Below are 20,457 nucleotides of genomic sequence, written 5' to 3'. Positions count from 1 at the left end.
TCTTTCTATTTTAATACTTTGGATAATTCAGTTCTGTTTGGTTTAGCTTGTCAGTCTTGGCAAGATGGGCAAATGTGCATATTGTAGCCGGTGTCTTGAGATATTCCTCTGACTAAGCTTAATGGCTTCTCTTCTCTAATTGCACCTTTTGTGGGTAGATGTCTGGTTTTGCTTTAATATGCTCCTATAAAGAGCCTTGGGCATTTTATGAAAAAGATGCTTTACAGATACAATTTCTTGCAGTTTTAAGAGGATCTGCTGATAGAGTTAAACCTTTTTAAAACCTTGTTTCTACACTGTAAATTCTGTGTAATTGATTCATGTTGAAGTCTGGATGTCGAGACTTGCTGAGTGGTTTTGATTCTTTTAATGCCAGCCAGAAACCTAGTCAGCTTCAACCACTAAGCACATGCTTAAATTTCAAAAGCTATGATGACATGTAGAAATCTCTTTCATGGAGTAAGTGATTTAGACCTTGAATATGCTTTTGTGTATGTACTGGAGGCAGATTCAATTGATGAATTAATGAGCGAAATACATTGTTACCCGAAAGAAAGTGCAGACCTACTGGGAGAAGGCAGTGAGTGGCTATAGGGTCCTTCCAAGTATGGACAAATGTGGTTGAATGGCCTTCTATACTGTCACCTGGCCAGTTTTCTATGATTTCAGAGTTTTGAACTTAGGCAGGTAAGGTGCGATTACCAAGTATTGCGATTCAAAAGGCGCAGATATTTCAGAGGATTATGGGGCCAGTGGCGATTAGAGTTGTGGAAAAGGAAGGCTGTCAAGGGATTTGAAGAAGACAGAATTTTAAAATCAATGTAGCTCAGCAACAACTGTATGTGATTGGGTAATAGGATTTGGAATAAGTTAAGGACAGTTTGTTTGACTTCTATAGAGAGTAAAAGGTAAGAGAGCAGCAAGAAATGCAATAAGTTAAAAATCACACAACACCAGGTTATAATCCAACAGGTTTAATTGGAAGCACACTAACTTTCGGAGGGCCGCTCCTTCATCAGGTGATTTGTGGAGGACAGAATTTATAGCAAAAATTTACAGTGTGATGTAACTGAAATTATTCAGTTGAAACTGAAAATACCTTGATTGTCTGTTGAGTCTTTCATCTGTTTGAATACCATGATAGTTTCACTTCATTCATGTGTAAATCACAAAACCTTAAGTTGCATTCTCAGGTGAGCTGTAACAATTGGTGTTAGCCCCCTGTGTTCTCTGTCTATGCCATGATGTTTAGATTGATTCTATTAGAGATCATGTTACAGTGTTTAATCTAATGATTTATATGGTTTATGAATTTAATTTCTAAAAGATTAATTGAAAGAATTGGCATTTGAGAGCCTAGTAAACAAATGTGAAGTAATTGCAGTTCATAGGATAGCCCATTGTTATGTGAAAAGGTCAGAGTTGTAATTGGGAAAACACTGAACAGTGGATTAATCCTTTTGAGTCTTGGTGGTGAGTCAATGACTATGGCAATCATTATAAGGGGTTGAAAATATTCACATAGATTGCTTTCAAATTTTTCTTCAAAGAGTACACGATGGAAGGTCTTTTGAAGTATTGAAAACCTGTTTTGAATTTCTGGGACATCCCAGCTGTGACGCATTACTGAGAGGATGAATTTTAGTGAACGTGCCCTTTTGTATTAGGGTTATCCACCTGTTTTCTCACCAGAAGAAGCATGTTAATTAAATGTCTGAAGCAGTGGAAGAAAAAGTTTAAATTTTGTGCATGGAAGCAGTTGAGGCTAGTAGCAAAGGCCGACTGGAAACCAGGCTGTTATCTGATTCTGGAGTAAGTGAGCCAGGAAGTATTGAGAGGAGGGTCTCCTAGCCAAATGTTAGCAGACAGATGCCAAAAATCTTCCACCTTGGACAATAGCAACACCTGAGGTGAATTCAAAGTGAATTCCTAAGGGCTAGAGCACATCTTCCTTTGCCTGTAAGAGACAGTGAAGAAACTCTCAAGGCGACATGGTAGCTCAATGGTTAGCACTGTTGCCTCTCAGCGCCAGGGACCCGGGTTTGATTTCAACTTCAGGTAACTATGTGTGGAGTTTGCACATTCTCCCTGTGTCTGCGTGGGTTTTCTCCGGGTGCTCTGGTTTCCTCCCACAATCCAAAGATGTGCAGGTCAAGTGAATTGGCCAGGCTAAATTGCCCATTGGCTCACTGCCCTTATTCCTGACGTTTCGGGCAAAAGCCCTTCATCGATTTCGCTGCTCGTTGGATGCTGCCTGAACTGCTGTGCTCTTCCAGCACCACTAATCCAGTATTTGGTTTCCAGCATCTGCAGTTATTGTTTTTACCAAATTGCCCATTGTGTCCGGTGCATTAGTCAGGGGTAAACATAGGGGAATGGGTCTGGGTGGCTTACTCTTCGGAGAGCCGGTATGGACTTGTTGAGCCAAAGAGCCTATTTCCATACTGTTGGGAATCTAATCTAATTTGATTTAGTTGATAGGATTTGTTGTTACGTGTACCTAAGTACAGTGAAAAACTTTGTGCGCAGTACAGGCAGATCATAGTAAGCAAGGACATACAGATCGTAGGGTGAAGAAAAAACTTGAACAGAGTAGGGCATACAGGTTATACTACACAGGACGCATGTGAGGCAAAATCAACATTACTTGACATTAGAAAGTCCATTCATTGGTCATCCTACCCGAGCGCACTCTGGTAGAATTCAAAACTGAATGGGATGTTATCTGTTAAGAATTTTGGATTTGAAGAATAAGAGAAAGGGGATCTCAGTGACAAACAGGTCCAACATTGTAACCCTTAACCGTGGATTGAGAAGGAAATAAGAGAAATGATCACAAAGGAGGGTGAATTAGACAATTTTGTGTGGAAAGAGACAGAGAGGAAAATATTTATTGCACTGATGAAGCAAGCAGTAATAACATTAAATATAAAATTTGGAAGTTCTAAAATTTTCAAATGCATCCCCCCCACCTCCCATATTAGAATGAGACTTGGTTGTTTAAAATATTCCCTTTCCAGACCAGGGTGATGGGTTGACACTCCCTTAGCAATTTTTAAAACTGTTCTGTGGCAAATAGGTGCATGACCTGCATCAATTAACAGGATTTGAAGATTCATAACTAAGTTTTTAACCCTGAACTAGGATTCTGACATATGCATTAACAAAAGTATACATCATGAAAACCAATTTTTCCAGTGAGGGGGTGGCCTATTTGCCTTAGCAACCCTGTTGTTAATTACTTTGTATAATTTGCAACTATCTTATATCTGCATATATTTGTTTTATTGTTTTTGATTTACTTTTGTTTGTTAACTTGAAATTATTATTTTACAGATCGATCGGACAGAGAGAGTTAAAAACTGCCTTGCCCCAAAATTCTCAAAGAGATTCCTGGTGGATTACTATTTTGAGCAGGTTCAGAAATTGAAGTTTGGAATTTATGATATTGACAACAAAACAATTGACTTGAAGGATGATGACTTCCTGGGACATTTTGAATGCACCCTGGGAGAGGTGAACAAAATGCTTTTGTTGTAGTTACTTTTTCTCAAATATATTGGGAACTTCATTAGTCTGGGTCATTCAGTGATTAGTATTTGTTGATATTCACAAATTTTTATTTTCGAAGTAAATTCTCAATTTACTTTTTGATGTAACCAGACTTTTACCCATTTTTGCCCTAAGTTAAACAAATATGAATAAAATGAAAATGCAGCATTGGTTGAACATCATTTACCTATTTACATGCCAAAACCCAAGAAAGAAATGGTCACATACCATGTTATACTTTCCTAACTCTGCACATACAAGGGCCAATTATTGAAGTAATGGTTACAAACTCTATGATAACTTATTTCATGCCGTATTGAGCATGCAGTATATGTAACATATATATTCAGTATTGTTATCATTGTCTCAGATCTTTTTAATTGTACTAAGCATAATGTAATTTAGGATTCTAGTTGAAGTACACAGTCATTGTTCAACTGGACTGTGAAGAACTGTACCCCTCAAGACTAGTTATCCAAAATCTATTGTTGCACAAGCTGTTTGTAATTTGGCCACTTATTAAGAAATCTCACAATCAAATACTGAAACAATTCTTTAAACTTTTATTGCAAGCAGCAACAAAAATAAGATCCTTCAAGTAAGCATGTTAAGCCTCACAACTCAACTTGGCTATTGCCCGGTTTACTAGCTATGATTCCAACCAGCAGCGCCTGTTTCTGGATGTCCAAGGTTTAATCGGCGTGCTTGTTTTCTTTAGTTCTGCTACCAAAGAGTCCTGAAGTTGAAATCTTTTTCGGATTTTCTGTTGTGACATTACTGATGATTCTTTAAGTTGATTCATCTGCAATGTTGGGGTCATCAAGTCTGTAGCTTGTGTTTTTTTTCATTTCACCTAATTTTTCTAATTCATCTGTTCAGAGATGTTGTTACACACTTAAGGAGCATGTGGGCCTCCTGGCCCAGAGCAGGGACACTACCTTTGCACAACAGTTTCCCTGTTTCTTGCTTCATTCAGTATTAACTGTCTTTTTTCTCTCCCATGAAACAGCTTATTTATGTTGCTTCAACTCCTTTTTTTCCAGTGATGGTTAGTGAGCATGTTGCTTTTAATTCACTTGTAATAGTTGCTCTTTGTTCCTTTCATCTCAGGAAATGGTTTATTCCAGGTAGAGTTATTGCTGATTCTTTTGATCCCTGAACAGTCAAAGTTTTGAAGTTTACAGTGTCCTAGGTCTATATCCTACCATGATAGCTGGAGAAATGTAAATTAGTTGTAATTAAAAATGTGGAAGTGAAATCTGTTCTCAGTAATAGAAGCAGAAGTAGGTATTCACCCTTTGAACCTGCTCCTTCAATATAACCATGGCTGATGATCCCAAATTCTGTTCTTGCTTTCTCTCTTTACCCTGTTTCTGGTCGTAAGAGGCCCACATTGTCTTAACCAATCTTTTTCTCTTCACACACCTACAGAACCTTTTTTTTTCCTAGTTTGTGTGTTCCATGCAAGTTTACTGGTTTTTCCACTCTTGATAAAATCCCTTTGCCTCCTTTCTTGAAATACAAGCTGCTCCCAAACTTGGGGTCTGCTACTTTATTTTTATGGTCAAGTTGTATGTCCTGTCTTGGAACTACTAATCTCTCTAATTTCCCTTGCTCACCATGGTCAGGCTACTTGACCTGTTTCATTTTTGCGCCAAACAAATATGAACAATTATTGAAGTTCATCCCTGCACTCTTTAAAATGTTTGCCACTACCTATCCCCCCCACATTCCTTTTAAGAAATATTCCCCAATTTATGACGAGTTCACACCTCTTACCATCATAGTTTACTTGATTGTAAAATTTCTGACCCTAAATAAAGCGAGTCACTATTCATACTATTATATTATAGCACTATTCCCCAAGGGGCATCACACCATTAGATTGCCAATTATGTCTTTCTCATTACATAATACCCAATCTAAAATGGCCTCTTCTCTTGTTGGTTCCTTGGTGTATTGATCTAGAAAACTACCTCATTCACAGTTCTGGAATTCTCCTATTGCAGCGTTGCCACTGAAGTGATTTGTCCAATCTATCTGCATATTAAGCTGATCCACAATTACAGGTTTACCTTTATTACTTGCAGTTCTGTTCTCTTGTTTAATATCTTCCCAACATTACTGCTGAATTTTAAGGGTCTATATACGACTTCCACTATTATTTTCTGCCCCTTTGTGTTTCTAAGCCCTACTTACTATGGGATCCTACTTCACCTGAGCTAATATCCTTCCTCACTATTACGCTGAAGACTGCTTTAATGCTATCCCACCCCCTTTTTCCTTTTTGTCTGTCCTTTCTTAAAAACTCAATACCCCTGGATTTTCAGTTTCTATCCTTGGTTACTCAGCAGCCACAACTCTGTAATCCCAAACCATATCATACCTGTTTGTATCAACTACAGTTATTCCTTCATAATACGGGGGGGTTCTGTTCTTGAGAACCCCTGTGCATAAAGAAATTCATGACTGTGGAGCTGGTTAACAAAGTTTAAAAATAATGCTTGTGCAAGTTTTTCTTGCACTATTGTTGAATTTTGTTTAATACTTTTTGGCGCGGATAGGTGAATTCACGGATCATGATCTTGCACATTTAGTGCTCATGCTCCAACACATTTAAGTCACAAGATCTTAAAACTTGTCGTCTTAACATTTTGAGTCCTATTCACATAAATTTTGCGCTGTGACCCTGTTTGGTCCTTGCTCTTAAATTCTCTGCCTATCTCTTCTCTGATTTTCTCTTGTCTTTTTATTTTCTCCCTTGTTTCCATTACTTCTGCCTCCCTGTACAGGATCCCATCTCCCTGCCATTTTAGTTGAAGACATTCCAACCTCCCAACTGCACTCACAAATATTCCTCCAGGATATCTGTTGTGGTCCTAGTCAGGTGCAACGTATCTGGCTTGCACTAGTCAAGAAGCCATCATCAATCATTGTCCAACCTCCTCTTTTTCACTCCTGCCCTTTTTTAGGGAAGTAAATCTGTCAAATTTGCCCAATCTGGCTTGTGTGAGACTCTAGATCACAGCAATGTGGTTGTGATCGCAATGCTCACATGACCTCTGGAATGATGTACCAAGCCACTCCGTTTTTGTATTTACGGATCAGCAACATATTTTAACCTTACTAGTGATATACACACATACCACACACAGTCATAGAGATGTAATGTATGCATCACCCTCTGTGTGAAAAAGTTGCCCCTTAGGTCCCTTTTTAAATCTTTCCCATCTCAAGAAAGGAAAAAAAACCTCTGGCTCTATGTTTCTGATTGATTGGGTAATATGTCACTGTATTCAATCAATGAACTAGGCCTCATATTCACCCAGCTGTTTTGCTGTCTGTACAATCCTTTTGTGAACTGATTTGGGTGAGTTGCTGTTTTAATCCGAGTTTTGATACTTTTCTATCTTGAAATCAACTTGACTCTCTGGCAGTGTCAAAAAAGTATTTGATCTCTTTTTCAGATTAGACTACTTGCTTTGCATTTTCAATCATCTAGATCATAAAACTTTAATATGTCTGCTGTGACATAGTTCAAAGCTGATTTGGTTTAAAGCCAAGAATGCTTTTCAATCCATGTCAGATTCTATTCTTAGTAATTCTCAATTATTTTGAAATTTAAATGTATGAAAATAAATTGCTTTCTTTGCTATTTTATTTCAAATCTACCTGTTTTTTCAATATTTGTTTGTAAAATGTAAGTTTTATGTTTATTAGAATCCCAGAATTAAATTAAAATATTAACAACCAAGGAATTCGCAATTAATTGTCCTGAAATTGAACTGTGTATCTTAGGTATAGAAATGTAGAAAAATACAGCTTTGAGGAAGGCTATTGAGCTTGTCCTGTCCATGCTGGCCAAACAACTATCCAAGTATCCAGTCATCTGAATGCTGTACTTGATGAAGTTTTCTATCTTGAGCACCATTTTGGGTTGTGAATTCTGGATGTGGGTGAAGTATTTCTCCTTTAAGTCTCCTAATTGCCCTGGTTATTGACCTCCTTACTATAGGAAATAGTTGCTTTCTAACCACTGTATCCAGGGCCCTGAATTTCTCCATCACCACCATCACCTCATCTTACCACAGCCTGTTCTGTTACAAAGAAAATAACCAGAGCCTATTCAATCATTCCTCTGCTAAAACTTTATTTAAGGTACATCTTCAAATCTCTTCTGTACCGTCTGTCTGGTATGGTCATGTCCTTGCTCTAATTCAGTGATCAGTATTCCAGCTGATACAGTTCTAGTAGGATCTCCCTGGTTTTGTATTCCCCATTGTGGCTAAGAAAGAATAATAATGGGTTACAACCCACTCGACAAGTTGTGATGATATTTGAATTCCACAATTCCTGGGGTTGTCATAAACGTTAAAAGACTTAATCCAAAGTATTCAAAATTCTCCATGAGTTGGACTCATGATGTTTTTTAAAAAAAAAGCCTGGCTTAAGTTTCTGTATGTAACTTGAGCTGCTATTTATCAGTTCTAATCACTCATTCTAAACAAAATATGCAAGGTGCTGCATTTTGGAAAGGAAAATCAGGGTAAGACTTATGCACTTAATAGGGGAGTATGGCTGAACAAAGAGACCTTGGTGTGCAGGTTCATAGTTCTTTGAAATGGAGTCGCAAGTAGAAGGTGGCATTTGGTATGCTTTCCTTTATAGGACAGAGCACTGAGCATAGGAGTTAGGAGGTCAATTGCGGTTGTCCAGGACATTGGTTAGGCCACTTTTGGATTATTGCGTGCAATTCTGGTCTCCTGCCTATTGGAAGGATGTTGTGAAACTTGAAAGGGTTCAGAAAGGATTTACAAGGATGTTGCCAGGGTTTGAGGATTTAAGCTATAGAGAGAGCTGAATAGGCTGGGGTTGTTTTCCCTGGGGCATTGGAAGCTAAAAGGTGACCTTATAGAGGTTTAAATCTTCGAGGACAAAGTGAGGACTGCAGATGCTGGAGATCAGAGCTGAAAATGTGTTGCTGGAAAAGCGCAGCAGGTCAGGCAGCATCCATGGAGCAGGAGAATCGACGTTTCGGGCAGGAAGGGTTCATGCCCAAAACGTCGATTCTCCTGCTCCTTGGATGCTGCCTGACCTGCTGCACTTTTCCAGCAACACATTTTCAGCTCTTATAGAGGTTTATAAAATCATGAAGGGCATAGATAGGATAAATAGACAAAATCTTTTCCCTGGAATAGAAGAGTCCAGAACTAGGGGAAAGATTTAAAAGGGACCTAATGGGTAACTTTTTCATGCAGAGGGTGGTGCGTGTATGGTATGAGCTGCCAGAGGAAGTGATAGAGGCTGATACCATTGCAACATTTAAAAGGCATCTGGATAGGTATATGAATAGGAAGAGTTTGGAGGGATATGGGCCAAGTGCTGGCAAATTGGACGAGATTATTTTAGGATATCTGGTCGGCATGGACGAGTTGGACCGAAGGGTCTGTTTCCTTGCTGATTACTCTGAAAATATGAATTATCAACATAGGTCTGCAAGTTTAAGCTCTATTCCTTTCCTAAACCCCAGCAAAGTCATACCTGGCAAAAAGGAAGATACTTATAATTATTAAAGGTCAGTTGACTCAGCTCCAGGCTCTCTCAGCAGGAATTTCTCAGCTTTTTGAAACGTCGATTTCACTGCTCGTTGGATGCTGCCTGAACTGCTGTGCTCTTCCAGCACCACTAATCCAGTATTTGCTTTCCAGCATCTGCAGTCATTGTTTTTACCTCAGGAATTTCTCAGAGAAATGTCCCAGGCCCAGACAATCTCAGGTCATAGCAAAGTCCTTCTCTCCATCATAAAGTTGAAGTGTGGGTGTGCACGTAAGGTTGAGCACCATTCCTGAAGCAGTCCAGAATCCAACAATAGCAAGACCTGCAAAATATCCAAATATAAGCTGACAATTGGCAAGTAACATTTGTGCCACATCAGTGCCAGGTAATGACCATCTCCAACCAAAACAAAATGACATTCTTTTGTTACCGTCACTGAATCCCCACTAACAACATTCTTGGGGTTACCATTAATCAGAAACTGAACTGGACTAGCCATACAAGTACAGTGGCTACAAGAGCAGGTCCCTTCTGAATATCCTGCAATTTATTATATTTATATAGTTATTGACTTATGTGTCCTCTTTGATTACGTTCCTTATTTCTCCAATTTGAATTCCATTTGCAACATTATTGCCTTATAGTGAAAGGTTGCAGAACTGTCTAGCATTAGAGGTTACAGATCTATTTTCTTCTGTAAAATTTTAAGGCAGAACCAGCTTTGCATAGAATGAACTAAGTTTTAGTTCCTGTACTTTTTTTCTGAGAGTAACAATAATTTCTCTTCATAAGAGCAGATTTTTAAAATTTAAGTGCTTGCCCACTCTCTGGGTGGACAGGGTGTTTTCCTTGTGTTGGGAGAGTCCAGAATAGAGGGCAGAGATTTCGGGTGAGAGGGAAAAGATATAAAAGGTGCCTAAGGGGCAGTTTTTCCCACCGGGGATGGTGTGTGTATGGAATGAGCTGTCAAAGGAAGTGATGAAGGTTGGTACAATTACAACATTTTAAAAGGCATCTGGATGGGTATGTGAGTAGGAAGGATTTCGAGAGATGTGGGCCAAGTGCTGGCAATTGGGAATAGATTAATTTAGGATATTTGGTTGGCATAGGCCAGTTGGACCAAAGAGTCTGTTTCTGTACTGTACATCTGAGCATGCATTCCTGATGAAGGGCTTTTGCCTGAAACATCAGTTTTCCTGCTCTTCGGATGCTGCCTGACCTGCTGTGCTTTTCCAGAACCACTCTAATCTCTGAGCCTATGTTTATTCCTCTGAAGATTCTATGTGGAGTTTACACATTCTCCTCCTGTGCGCATGGGTTTCCACCAGGTGCTCTAGTTTCCTCCCACAGTCCAAAAATGTATGGATTAGGTGGATTAGCCATACTCTCAATAAATTAAAGCAACTAAAATTTACTTCATTCTCTGCAAAACTGGTTCTGCCTTAAAGTTTTACCGAAGATGATTGATCTGTAACCTCTAATTCTAGACAGTTGTATAACCTTTCATTGTAAGACAATAATGTTACAAATGACATTCAAATTGGAGAAATATGAAGGAATGTATTTGAGTAGGATAAGTAGAGCAAATGTACAGTCAAGTCTGGAATTGTACCCAGATTGTGAGGGAGCGGTGCTAACTAATTCAGGGTTCAGGCCTTAAAATCCATTTGACCCAGTGAATCTAATGGCATTAGCACCATTAGCTTCCGTAGTAACTTTTCTCTTGTGATCATTGTATTACTTCCTAATCCCACCTTTTGCCTCTTGCAAATTTGTATCTTTGAAATGCTACTAGTGTCATCTACCTTGAAACTAGTGCAATGTATTTATTCAGTTGCACAGCCACTTCCTGGTTCTGCATTTTTTTTCCCCCAGCTTCCTTTTTCCAGGACCTATGTTCACTTTGGCCTCTCTCTTTTACCTTTATCTATTTAAAGTAGATGTTACTTTGCATTTGGATGCTATTTACTAGTTTAACTAGAAGTATACATTCTCTTGTTTTTAAATTGGATATTGTTTATTTGTTTTCAAAATTTTGCTGTTCCCTTGGCTTACAATGTGGTAAAGATGAATGGTATGGTTTTTTAAAAATCTTTCAGTTTGTTATTATCTTCAACTTCCTTCATGTACCGTGAGTTGTTTATCCCCTTCCTAAAATCCTCCTTCCTAATTGGAATATATCTTTGAGTCATGACTACTTTTTTTAAAAAATGTCTCCCATTGTCCATCAATTGTCTTTACTGCCAAACTCCTTTCCCTGTCATGAAATAAATGATCTGGCCCTAACAATGAATCGTTTTCATTCTTGAGCATCAAATGAGAAACAGACTTATATTTAGATAATGTTTCAGCTGGAGAATCAAATGGTTTTAAATTGGAGTTGGTTCAGGGTGGAGTTAAAGTAGTCAGTAAGAAGGGTGCTTTAAAGGTCAGATTTGGATGTAGAAATTCAGGATCTGGATGGTACCCAAACCGCACTTTCCCACCCCCACCCCCAGCCACTGTAATCCATTCTTTCCCTCTACCACAGTTAGGTTTTGTGTGGGTTGTGGAAAGATGCAGAAATGACTTTGTCCCTGCACTTAATAACTGCCATTAAGTGACTGCTTAAAGACCTTTTAAAGGCCTCATTTGCCATCACTTTTTTTAAAAACTCAATTGTAGGGGACCTTGTTGGCAGTAGTAGTGTTCCTACCTCTGAGCCAGGAGGCCCATGTTTACGTCACACCTGCACCAAATGTGTGTAATAACGTCTTTGAACAGGTTGATTTGAAAATATCTGCAATGCCTCAAACCCATTTGCAGCTGGGCATGTTGCCATGCAATATGTGCAGCAGCTACCTCTGTGCCTTTCTTGTCAAGAGGAGGAGTTTGCTTTGACCAAAGGTGATCAGCGTCTTATTGAGAGAAACAACATTTGATGGGGGAGGGGATCAGGGTGAAGTTGGGAGCATGGCAGAGGCCTGGTCCTGTCCTGCCTTTGCTGGGCCTTGTGCCCTTCTCCCTATAACACTGCCTCCTGTGCCCCCCCACCCCCTCCCATTCCCCACTTCCCATTCCTGTAAACCCTCTCCTTTCATGAGTTACCTTTTGGCCTGGGCTCTACAGTCCTGAGACTGTGAATCCTTATCTCTCCTGTCATAGCTGATCATGAGAGGTTGATAATTCTCATTGTGTGAGATTTCTTCCCCCTCCATATTCAATCAGCAGGGCTGCTGGCCTCACCATTGTCTGATTGGTCTGTGGGCCTCCCCTAAGTGAGGCAGTGGAGATCTCTCATTGGTTCTCTATCTGGCTGGTGAGACATCATCACCTCCTGAAGCAGACTCTGCCCAAACATTTTAGGTCTTTCATCAGGCTGTGGCGCACACTGGAACATGCCTTTTAGGAAATCAGATACATAACTATTTGGCTTTGCATCTATTAAACACAAGAATTTTTTATTCTTCAGATTTTAACATTTTAATCACTGCATTTTTTTATTGCGGCTGATTTTCAATTAAGGGGTAATATGTCTACAGTACAAAGCATCTCTTTAAAAGGCAAATGATCTGATTCATATTGGGCCTTAAAGGGATGACCTTGTGTCATTTTATATCTGTGTAAAAGAGTTTAGCTTGTGGAATTGAAGAATCTCCTCCTGAACATTCCACAGTCAGACTTGCTCTTCATTCTCCTTGCTCTTCATCACTCATTGTTTGTGGTGATCTACTTAAACTGTACTCGAGCTTTCTTTTCTTTTGAAGGCAGTTCATTGTTCAATGACGATGCCTCCACCGCATCTCTTCCACTTCCCGCTCCTCCGCCCTTGAGTCCCGCCCCTCCAACCGCCACCAGGACAGAACCCCACTGGTCCTCACCAACCTCCATGTCCAGCGTATCATCCGCCATCATTTCTGCCACCTCCAAACGGACCCCTCCACCAGGGACATATTTCCCTCCCCTCCCCTATCAGCATTCCGAAAAGAACACTCCCTCCGTGACTCCCTCGTCAGGTCCAAACCCCCCACCAACCCAACCTCCACTCCCGGCACCTTCCCCTGCAACCGCAAGAAATGCAAAACTTGCACCCACACCTCCCCCCTTCCTTCCCTCCAAGGCCCCAAGGGACACTTCCATATCCGCCACAAATTCACCTGCACCTCCACACACCATCTATTGCATCCACTGCACCCGATGTGGCCTCCTCTATATTGGGGAGACAGGCCGCCTACTTGCGGAACGTTTCGGAGAACACCTCTGGGACACCCGGACCAACCAACCCAACCACCCCGTAGCCCAACACTTCAACTCCCCCTCCCACTCCACCAAGGACATGCAGGTCCTTGGACTCCTCCACCGCCAGACCACGGCAACACGACGGTTGGAGGAAGGGCGCTTCATCTTCCGCCTGGGAACCCTCCAACCACAAGGGATGAACTCAGATTTCTCCAGTTACCTCATTTCCCCTCCCCCCACCTTGCCTCAGTCAAATCGAACTCAGCACCGCCTTCCTAACCTGCAATCTTCTTCCTGACCTTTTTTTTCCCCCCTTCCACCCCACCCCACTCCTGCCTATCACCCTCACCTTGACCTCCTTCCACCTATCGCATTCCCAACGCCCCTCCCCTAAGTCCCTCCTCCCTACCTTTTATCTTAGCCTGCTGGACACACCTTCCTCATTCCTGAAGAAGGGCTTATGCCCGAAACGTCGATTCTCCTGATCCTTGGATGCTGCCTGACCTGCTGCGCTTTTCCAGCAACACATTTTCAGCTCTGAACTCCAGCATCTGCAGTCCTCACTTTCTCCTCAAAGATGGCGATGTATGAAGGAATGATCATTGGTGAACCAGATGGCTTGTTAACAACAATTGATGACAATTCCATGGACACCATTACTTGGACTGGCTTTCAATTCCAGATTTTGTCAATTGACTTTTTTTAAAAAAAATACCAGCAGGATATTGGTAATGGTGAAAGAAACATGAAAATCCTCAACTTAACTGCAGCAATTAGGAAACTTCAGTTGATGATTGAGTCAAATAGACATGAATTTGTCACTGCAATGACAGATATTGCCAAAGACCTCCAAGCAGAAGCAAGCCCTTGAAGAAAGATCAACTCACGCCAGCAGGAAGAGAGAGTTTCATTTTTGGTACAAGTGGCAGACTTTGCCTTTCCAGAATTCATTTGTTCTGCCAATAAAACAAATGCATCAGATGATCCCAACTGACCTCTTGAGCTCTGAGACTATATCCCGATCCTATTTTGCAGATGGAAGGATGCAAACAGTTTGTGAAATTGTAGCAATTGACTGAAGCTTTGTGCTGCTGTGTTTAACGAGTATGTCAGACTTCTTGACAGTAGACAGGCAGGAAGCTAGAAGAACACAGCAATCCTAGAGACACAAACCGCAGATGTGGGTGCAGAAGTCAACGCATCGGGTGTAACTTCTTCACCTCCTGATGCTGCCTGGCTTGCTATCTTCTTCCAGCCTCCGGCCTGTCTATTTCGGATTCCAGCATCTGCAGTTTGTTTGTCTCTAGACTTCTTGACAGAACAGTATTTGAAGGATTTTGTGCAAGAATAATTCTTCACATCTTGTCTGACCCAACATTTTTATGTGGCCCCTTCCTACAGGGAATGTTTTGATCTTTCCTGGTGGCCTGATCAGTCTGTATTGTGGTAAGGAAATAATGGTGTGAACTGATCTGGAGTGTGCTGGTGCATTGTGCTGCCTGTCTTTTCTTTGCCGTCATAGTGGTAGCTAGTTTCATTTCATTTAATATGTTTAGTTGCTATTGTGAAATCTTCCTTCGTAAACGATTATTCTAAGTGCAATCTTAGCTTGTCATAATTCTGATAATGGTTCAATTGTTTTGACAGATTGTCTCGAGTAAGAAACTGATGAGACCGCTAATGCTGAAAACTGGAAAGCTTGCAGGCAAAGGAGTAATCTTGGTAAAGATCTAATCTGGTTTAGATGTTCAACATGCTCCAAATGAGAAGTGTATTAATGTTTAAGTTTTATGTAAAGTGCTGTGGTAGTGTTTCAAGCAATTTTTAATTATGTAACTGCTTGAATGTTTTCGAAATATCTTTAGTCGCTCAACCAGTGTTTCAGGAAGCTGCATTTGTTGAAAAGCTTTAAATGTACTTGAAAAATCGATGAGCTTACAAGCACAAATCTCTTTGCAATTCACTCTAAGGAAAAAAACACTATTGTTCATCTGTTGGAGTGTACTTTAGTGTACTCTTGAAACTGAGAATCTTAGTCACATGTAACCCACCTGAGTCATTTTTAATTCCAACACTGTTATAATATCATGTTTTACAGTTCGCTTGCCAAAGGCAGGTCCTTACTGATAGTTCTGTGCTTTTCATGCTAGTGAATGGTGATGAAGCAAGCTGCAAGTTGTCTTAAGCTACAATGGGGATTGAACCCCATGCTGTTGTCGGTAATGTGATCCACACACGTGTCAAGGCAACTAAACCAACTGGTCCCAGGAATTAAAAGCTTAACATATGAGGAACATTTAAGGACTCTGGGTCCACACTCAATAGAGTTTAGAAGGACGAAACATACAGAATACTGAATGGCTGGACAGAGTAGATGTTCCCATTGGTAGGAGAGACGAGAACCTGAGGGCACAACCTTCACGCATAAAGAGAAGACCTTTTTAGAATGGAGATAATGAGAAACTTCTTTAGCCAGAGAGTAGTGAATCTATGGAATTCATTTCCACAGAAGGCTGTGGAGGCCAGGTCATTGTCTTAAATATACTCAGAGGTTCTTGAGTATCAAGGGTTACAGGGACGAAGCAGGAGAATGGATTTTAGAAACTTATCAATCAAGATTGAATGGCGGAGCAGACTTGATGAGCTGAATGTCTTATGGTCTCACGAGCATTGTCTCAACATCTCCCAGCATGTTTGAAGATAGGAGTTGGGAAGTCATGTTGCAGCTGTACAGAAAATTGGTTAGGCCATATTTGGAATATTGTGTGAAATTCTGGTCTCCCTCCTATTGAAAGGATGTTGTGAAACTTGAGAGGGTTCAGAAAAGATTTACAAGGATGTTGTCAGGGTTGGACGATTTGAGCTACTGGGAGAGGCTGACTAGGCTGGGACTGTCTTCCTTTTAGCGTTGGAGGCCGAGGGGTGACCTTATAGAGGTTTATAAAATTGTGAGGGGCATGGATAGGGTAAATAGACAAGACCTTTTCCTTTGGATGGGGTGTGTCCAGAACTAGAGGGCATAGGTTTAGGGTGAAAGAGGGAAAAGTTTAAAAGGGACTGAAGGGGCAATCTTTTCAAACAGAGGGTGGTGTGTGTATAGAATGCCAGAAGAAGTGGTGTATGCTGGTACAATTACAACATTTTAAAAGGCATCTGGATGGGTATATGAATAGGAATGATTTAGAGGGATATAAGTCAACTGCTGGCAAATGGGATTACATTAAGTGAGGATATCTGGTTGGCATGGATGAATTGGACTGAAGGGTCTGTTTCTGTGCTGTCTATTTCTGATTATGACTTTATATGGTCCCAGGAATTGAATTTGTCCACCTGCTGCAGGTCATAGGTCAAATTCCACTACTGAAAACTTTGAAGATTAGTGGCCTGGAATGTTTGTTTAAATTTTAAAAAGCCTACATTAATAGCGAGTATTATAATAATAATTTGTATCAAATTAAATTAAATCAGGCCGTCAATAAACCTAATAACAAGGAAGTAAATAGACTGCTCAAACATTTTTTATATAATCCTGTGAGATAGAAACATTGAAGTTAGATTCATTATGATGTTTGAATGATTTCTACTTTTATCAAGTTTCCAAAATGAGCAGGCCATGGAAGTAAATTATACAATCATGAATTTTATGTAATTCTTGGCTTTTAGATTTTTGCAGAAGAAGTGAAAGACAACAGAATGGTTAACCTTCAAATTCAAGCACGGAATCTGGATAATAAGGTAGTCCCTTGTTTTTCCAAAAATTCCAAATTTTAAAAAACAAATTCCTGTATTGCGCCACTGCCTTGGGATTTATTGACCATCTCTGTGCCCTGAGACCATGTGCATGTAGATCATATAAACTAACTGAGCACTATTGCTACAGAGGAGTTTCTGGAATATGTTTAGAGGTTGTTTTCTAGAGAAAGGAATGTTGAGGACCCAACGAGATAATAAATTGTTTTAGATCCAGTATTACGTAATAAAAAAGGGCTAATTAATAATTTTGTTGTGAAAGAACCTTGAGGAATGACTGACATCAATATCATCAAACTTTGCATTATGTTCAAAAGTGAATTAGTTCAATTTGAAGCAAGCGTGTTAAATTTGAATCACAGAGGGAAACCATCTGCCCATCATGCTTCCACCAACTCAGTAAAATTTGCATTGTTCCCGCATGCCAATTACCAGCTTTCCCCCATACCATTGCATTTTATTTTTATTCAAAAGTCATCCAATACCCAATTGAAAGTGCCTCCCCTATCCTTCTAGGTAGTACCTTCCATACACTAACTCTATTAGGAATGAGGGAAATGATGAAGGCAAAAAGCACAAATTGGCTGTAGTGGATTGGGACAATATATTAAGATGTAAGACTGGAGTCATCCAGTTTGCGTAAGGTGACCGGAGGTGGTGGATGTTAAACACAAGGTTAAACTTTGGTTTGATGGAGTCCAAACATATTTTTTTTTCCAGTCAGTTTTATTCCAACTCTCAGACCCCACTGTTTTCACTCAATTACATTTAGATAACAATAACCATTATCTGTTCCCTAGTTCGATTTGGGCTCAGGCATTTCTGCCAGACCCTACTAAACAATATCACTTCTTCCTTCAAGAACCCAATTGAGATTTTTTAAAAATATCCCGACAGCTCCAGAACACACACTCAGGTACCAGCACCTAAACTCCAGATATCAAAATAAAGGAATTTAAATTTTTAAACTGTTAAGATTTGAATTTCTGTTCTTTATATTATTAAGATATGGGTTACCAATCTAGGAACATCTAGATGTTTTATTGATATCCCATTTGCTACTATTTTGCAGCTCAACATCTTGGAGCACTGTTTTATATCAGTAATTAATAATGTTGGTGTTCTACAATTTATTATTTCTGTTTGAAACAATAATTATTTCACTATTTATAACTCTTCTTGATGCTGGTCAGGATCTATTTGGCAAATCTGATCCTTATTTGGAGTTACACAAACAGACTGAGGATGGGAAGTGGCAAATAGCGCACAGAACAGAGGTAAGATACCTGTCCTAAGGGAGAACTGCCAGCAATTTGCTTTCATCAAATATTTACACTCTCAAAGCTGGTCCCTTTTTTCTAAAAGCTATTCATTTTCTCACGGATACTGTGTCTTTGACTTTTTTTCAGAGGGCTCTGATTAGTCTAGTTGGATAGAGAGATGAAAAGGATTTTGAGGCCTTTTGTTCATATGTAAACAGATGAGACTTCAGGCCACAGTGGTCATGTTTTAGAAGTGACCTGTATAATAGAAGGGGAGTGGTCAGCTCTCTAGCTGAGCAGTTCAGGTCCAGAACTAGTTGGGAGCTCTCTCTCTCTCTTTTTCTTTCTCTCTCTCTCTCTCTCTCTCTCTTTTTCTTTCTCTCTCTCTCTCTCTCTCTCTCTTTTTCTTTCTCTCTCTCTCTCTCTCTCTCTCTCTCTCTCTCTCTCTCTCTCTCTCTCTCTCTCTCTCTCTCTCTCTCTCTCTCTCTCTCTCTCTCTCTCTCTCCCTCCCCTTCTGCCCTTCTAACTTGAACCTGTAAGCATCTGTTCCATTGGTTTCTAAGATGGTTTACTTATTAGAACTGTGGTGTATATTCAGAACAGCATAATTAAGTTTAATATGGATAGACCGAGTTCTGTAGGGGTTCTTTATTCTGTGCTTTGTGTTTCATTGTTTAATTTTGTGAATACATTTGTCTGTTTTAAAACCTAGTAGTCAACCTTGCTAACTTAATCCAGGTAATTTTCACTGCACACTTACTGAAACAAATTGCAAAGTTATGGTCTGGGTGGTCTGCTCAAGAAGGTTTTGAGTGATCTGGCCTAATCCATAACATCATACTGATCATTTTACTTACAAAAGAAAGATTTAAGATTTCTAATAGCTTATTTGGTATTTTCAAATATAGTGGTGTTTTTACTATTTGTTATTGATCAAAGTCTCAAGACGGGTGAGGGAGGTCAAAGCTAGAGGACATTTAGTTTAAGGTGAGAGGGGAAGCTTTTAAAAAGGCCCTGAGCCGTAACTTCCTCATGCAGAGGATACTGTGTGTATGCAATGATCTGCCAGAGGACATAGGGGAGGTGGGTATAACTACAACATTTTAAAGGCATCTGGATAGCTATATGAATAGAAAGGGTTTAGAGGGATATAGACCAAATGCTGGCGCATGGGACTAGGTCAGTTTGGGATGTCTGATCGGCGTGGATGAGTTAGACCAAAGAGTGTGTTTCTGTGCTGTATGACTAAGTACACAGGATTCTGGTCTTTATAATTAGTGTACAAAAAAAAGAAATTATGATGAAGCACTGGTCAGTCTCGACTAGATTATTGTCCAGTTCTTAACATTGCATTTTAGTGAATGAAGGGGTTGAAGAAAGTACCTTGAAGGTCTACAAGGATAGTTGCAGGAATGAGACCGTTCAACTGCATGGAGAGATTGGAGAAACTGGGATTTTTTTCTTGTTAGAAAAGACTTGATAATGGGTTCAATGCCTTGAGGTGCCCAGAGGGGGCATAGTCTTATTGGTAGAAGGGTCAGAAGACAGAAGATATCAATTTAAGGAGATTGGTAAAAGAACCAGAGGTGCTATTTTTTGTGTACCAAGGGGTTACAATCCAGAATGCACTGACTGAGAGTGTGGTGAAAGCAGATTCAATTGTGGTATTTGAAAGAGAATTGGATAAAGTAATTGAAGTGAGAGGTTGGAAGGGCTACAAGGAAAAGGCAGGTAAGTGGGACAAACGTGAATAGTTCTTACAAAGAGCCAGCATAGACATGACCTATACTCTCTCACCCTTATAGACTTGCCTTCCCTCTGTCAAAATACCTTTGGAACTTTTAAAGCTCAGAATACAGATCAGTGTCATAAAGAAAGGGGGACATGGCGAAACATCCCCTGACAATAAACTGTAATGGAAAACTCCAGGAACAGGCATACTTTAACTTTCTCATGATGCCTGGTTTTCAAAGCTTTATCTCTCACATGTTGGAAAGTAAAAAAGAAAATAAATCCCTCCACTTGTTAGCATTATACTGTATCCCTAAGGGAAGAGGATAGAGCTAAGTGATAATTCTTTGTATTGAAAGAAACCTGCAAATACTTGCTGTTCCAGCAC

General features: G+C 39.9%; 1 protein-coding gene across 2 annotated transcripts in view; it reads left to right on the top strand.

Moving 5' to 3' along the window:
• The window catches only part of LOC140477077 (copine-3-like), a 69,251-nt gene that overhangs the window by 19,959 nt on the left and 28,835 nt on the right, over window positions 1-20,457 (top strand). For both annotated transcript variants that reach the window (XM_072570302.1, XM_072570301.1), the window contains exons 3-6: window positions 3,337-3,516; window positions 14,974-15,048; window positions 16,990-17,061; window positions 18,270-18,353. In XM_072570302.1, the coding sequence (XP_072426403.1) occupies window positions 3,337-3,516; window positions 14,974-15,048; window positions 16,990-17,061; window positions 18,270-18,353 (411 nt within the window). The remainder of the gene's footprint in view (window positions 1-3,336; window positions 3,517-14,973; window positions 15,049-16,989; window positions 17,062-18,269; window positions 18,354-20,457) is intronic.

Source organism: Chiloscyllium punctatum, chromosome 5 (genome assembly GCF_047496795.1).
Source record: "Chiloscyllium punctatum isolate Juve2018m chromosome 5, sChiPun1.3, whole genome shotgun sequence".
NCBI classification, from domain to species: Eukaryota; Metazoa; Chordata; class Chondrichthyes; order Orectolobiformes; family Hemiscylliidae; genus Chiloscyllium; species Chiloscyllium punctatum.
This window is presented reverse-complemented; position numbering and strand designations above follow the sequence as displayed.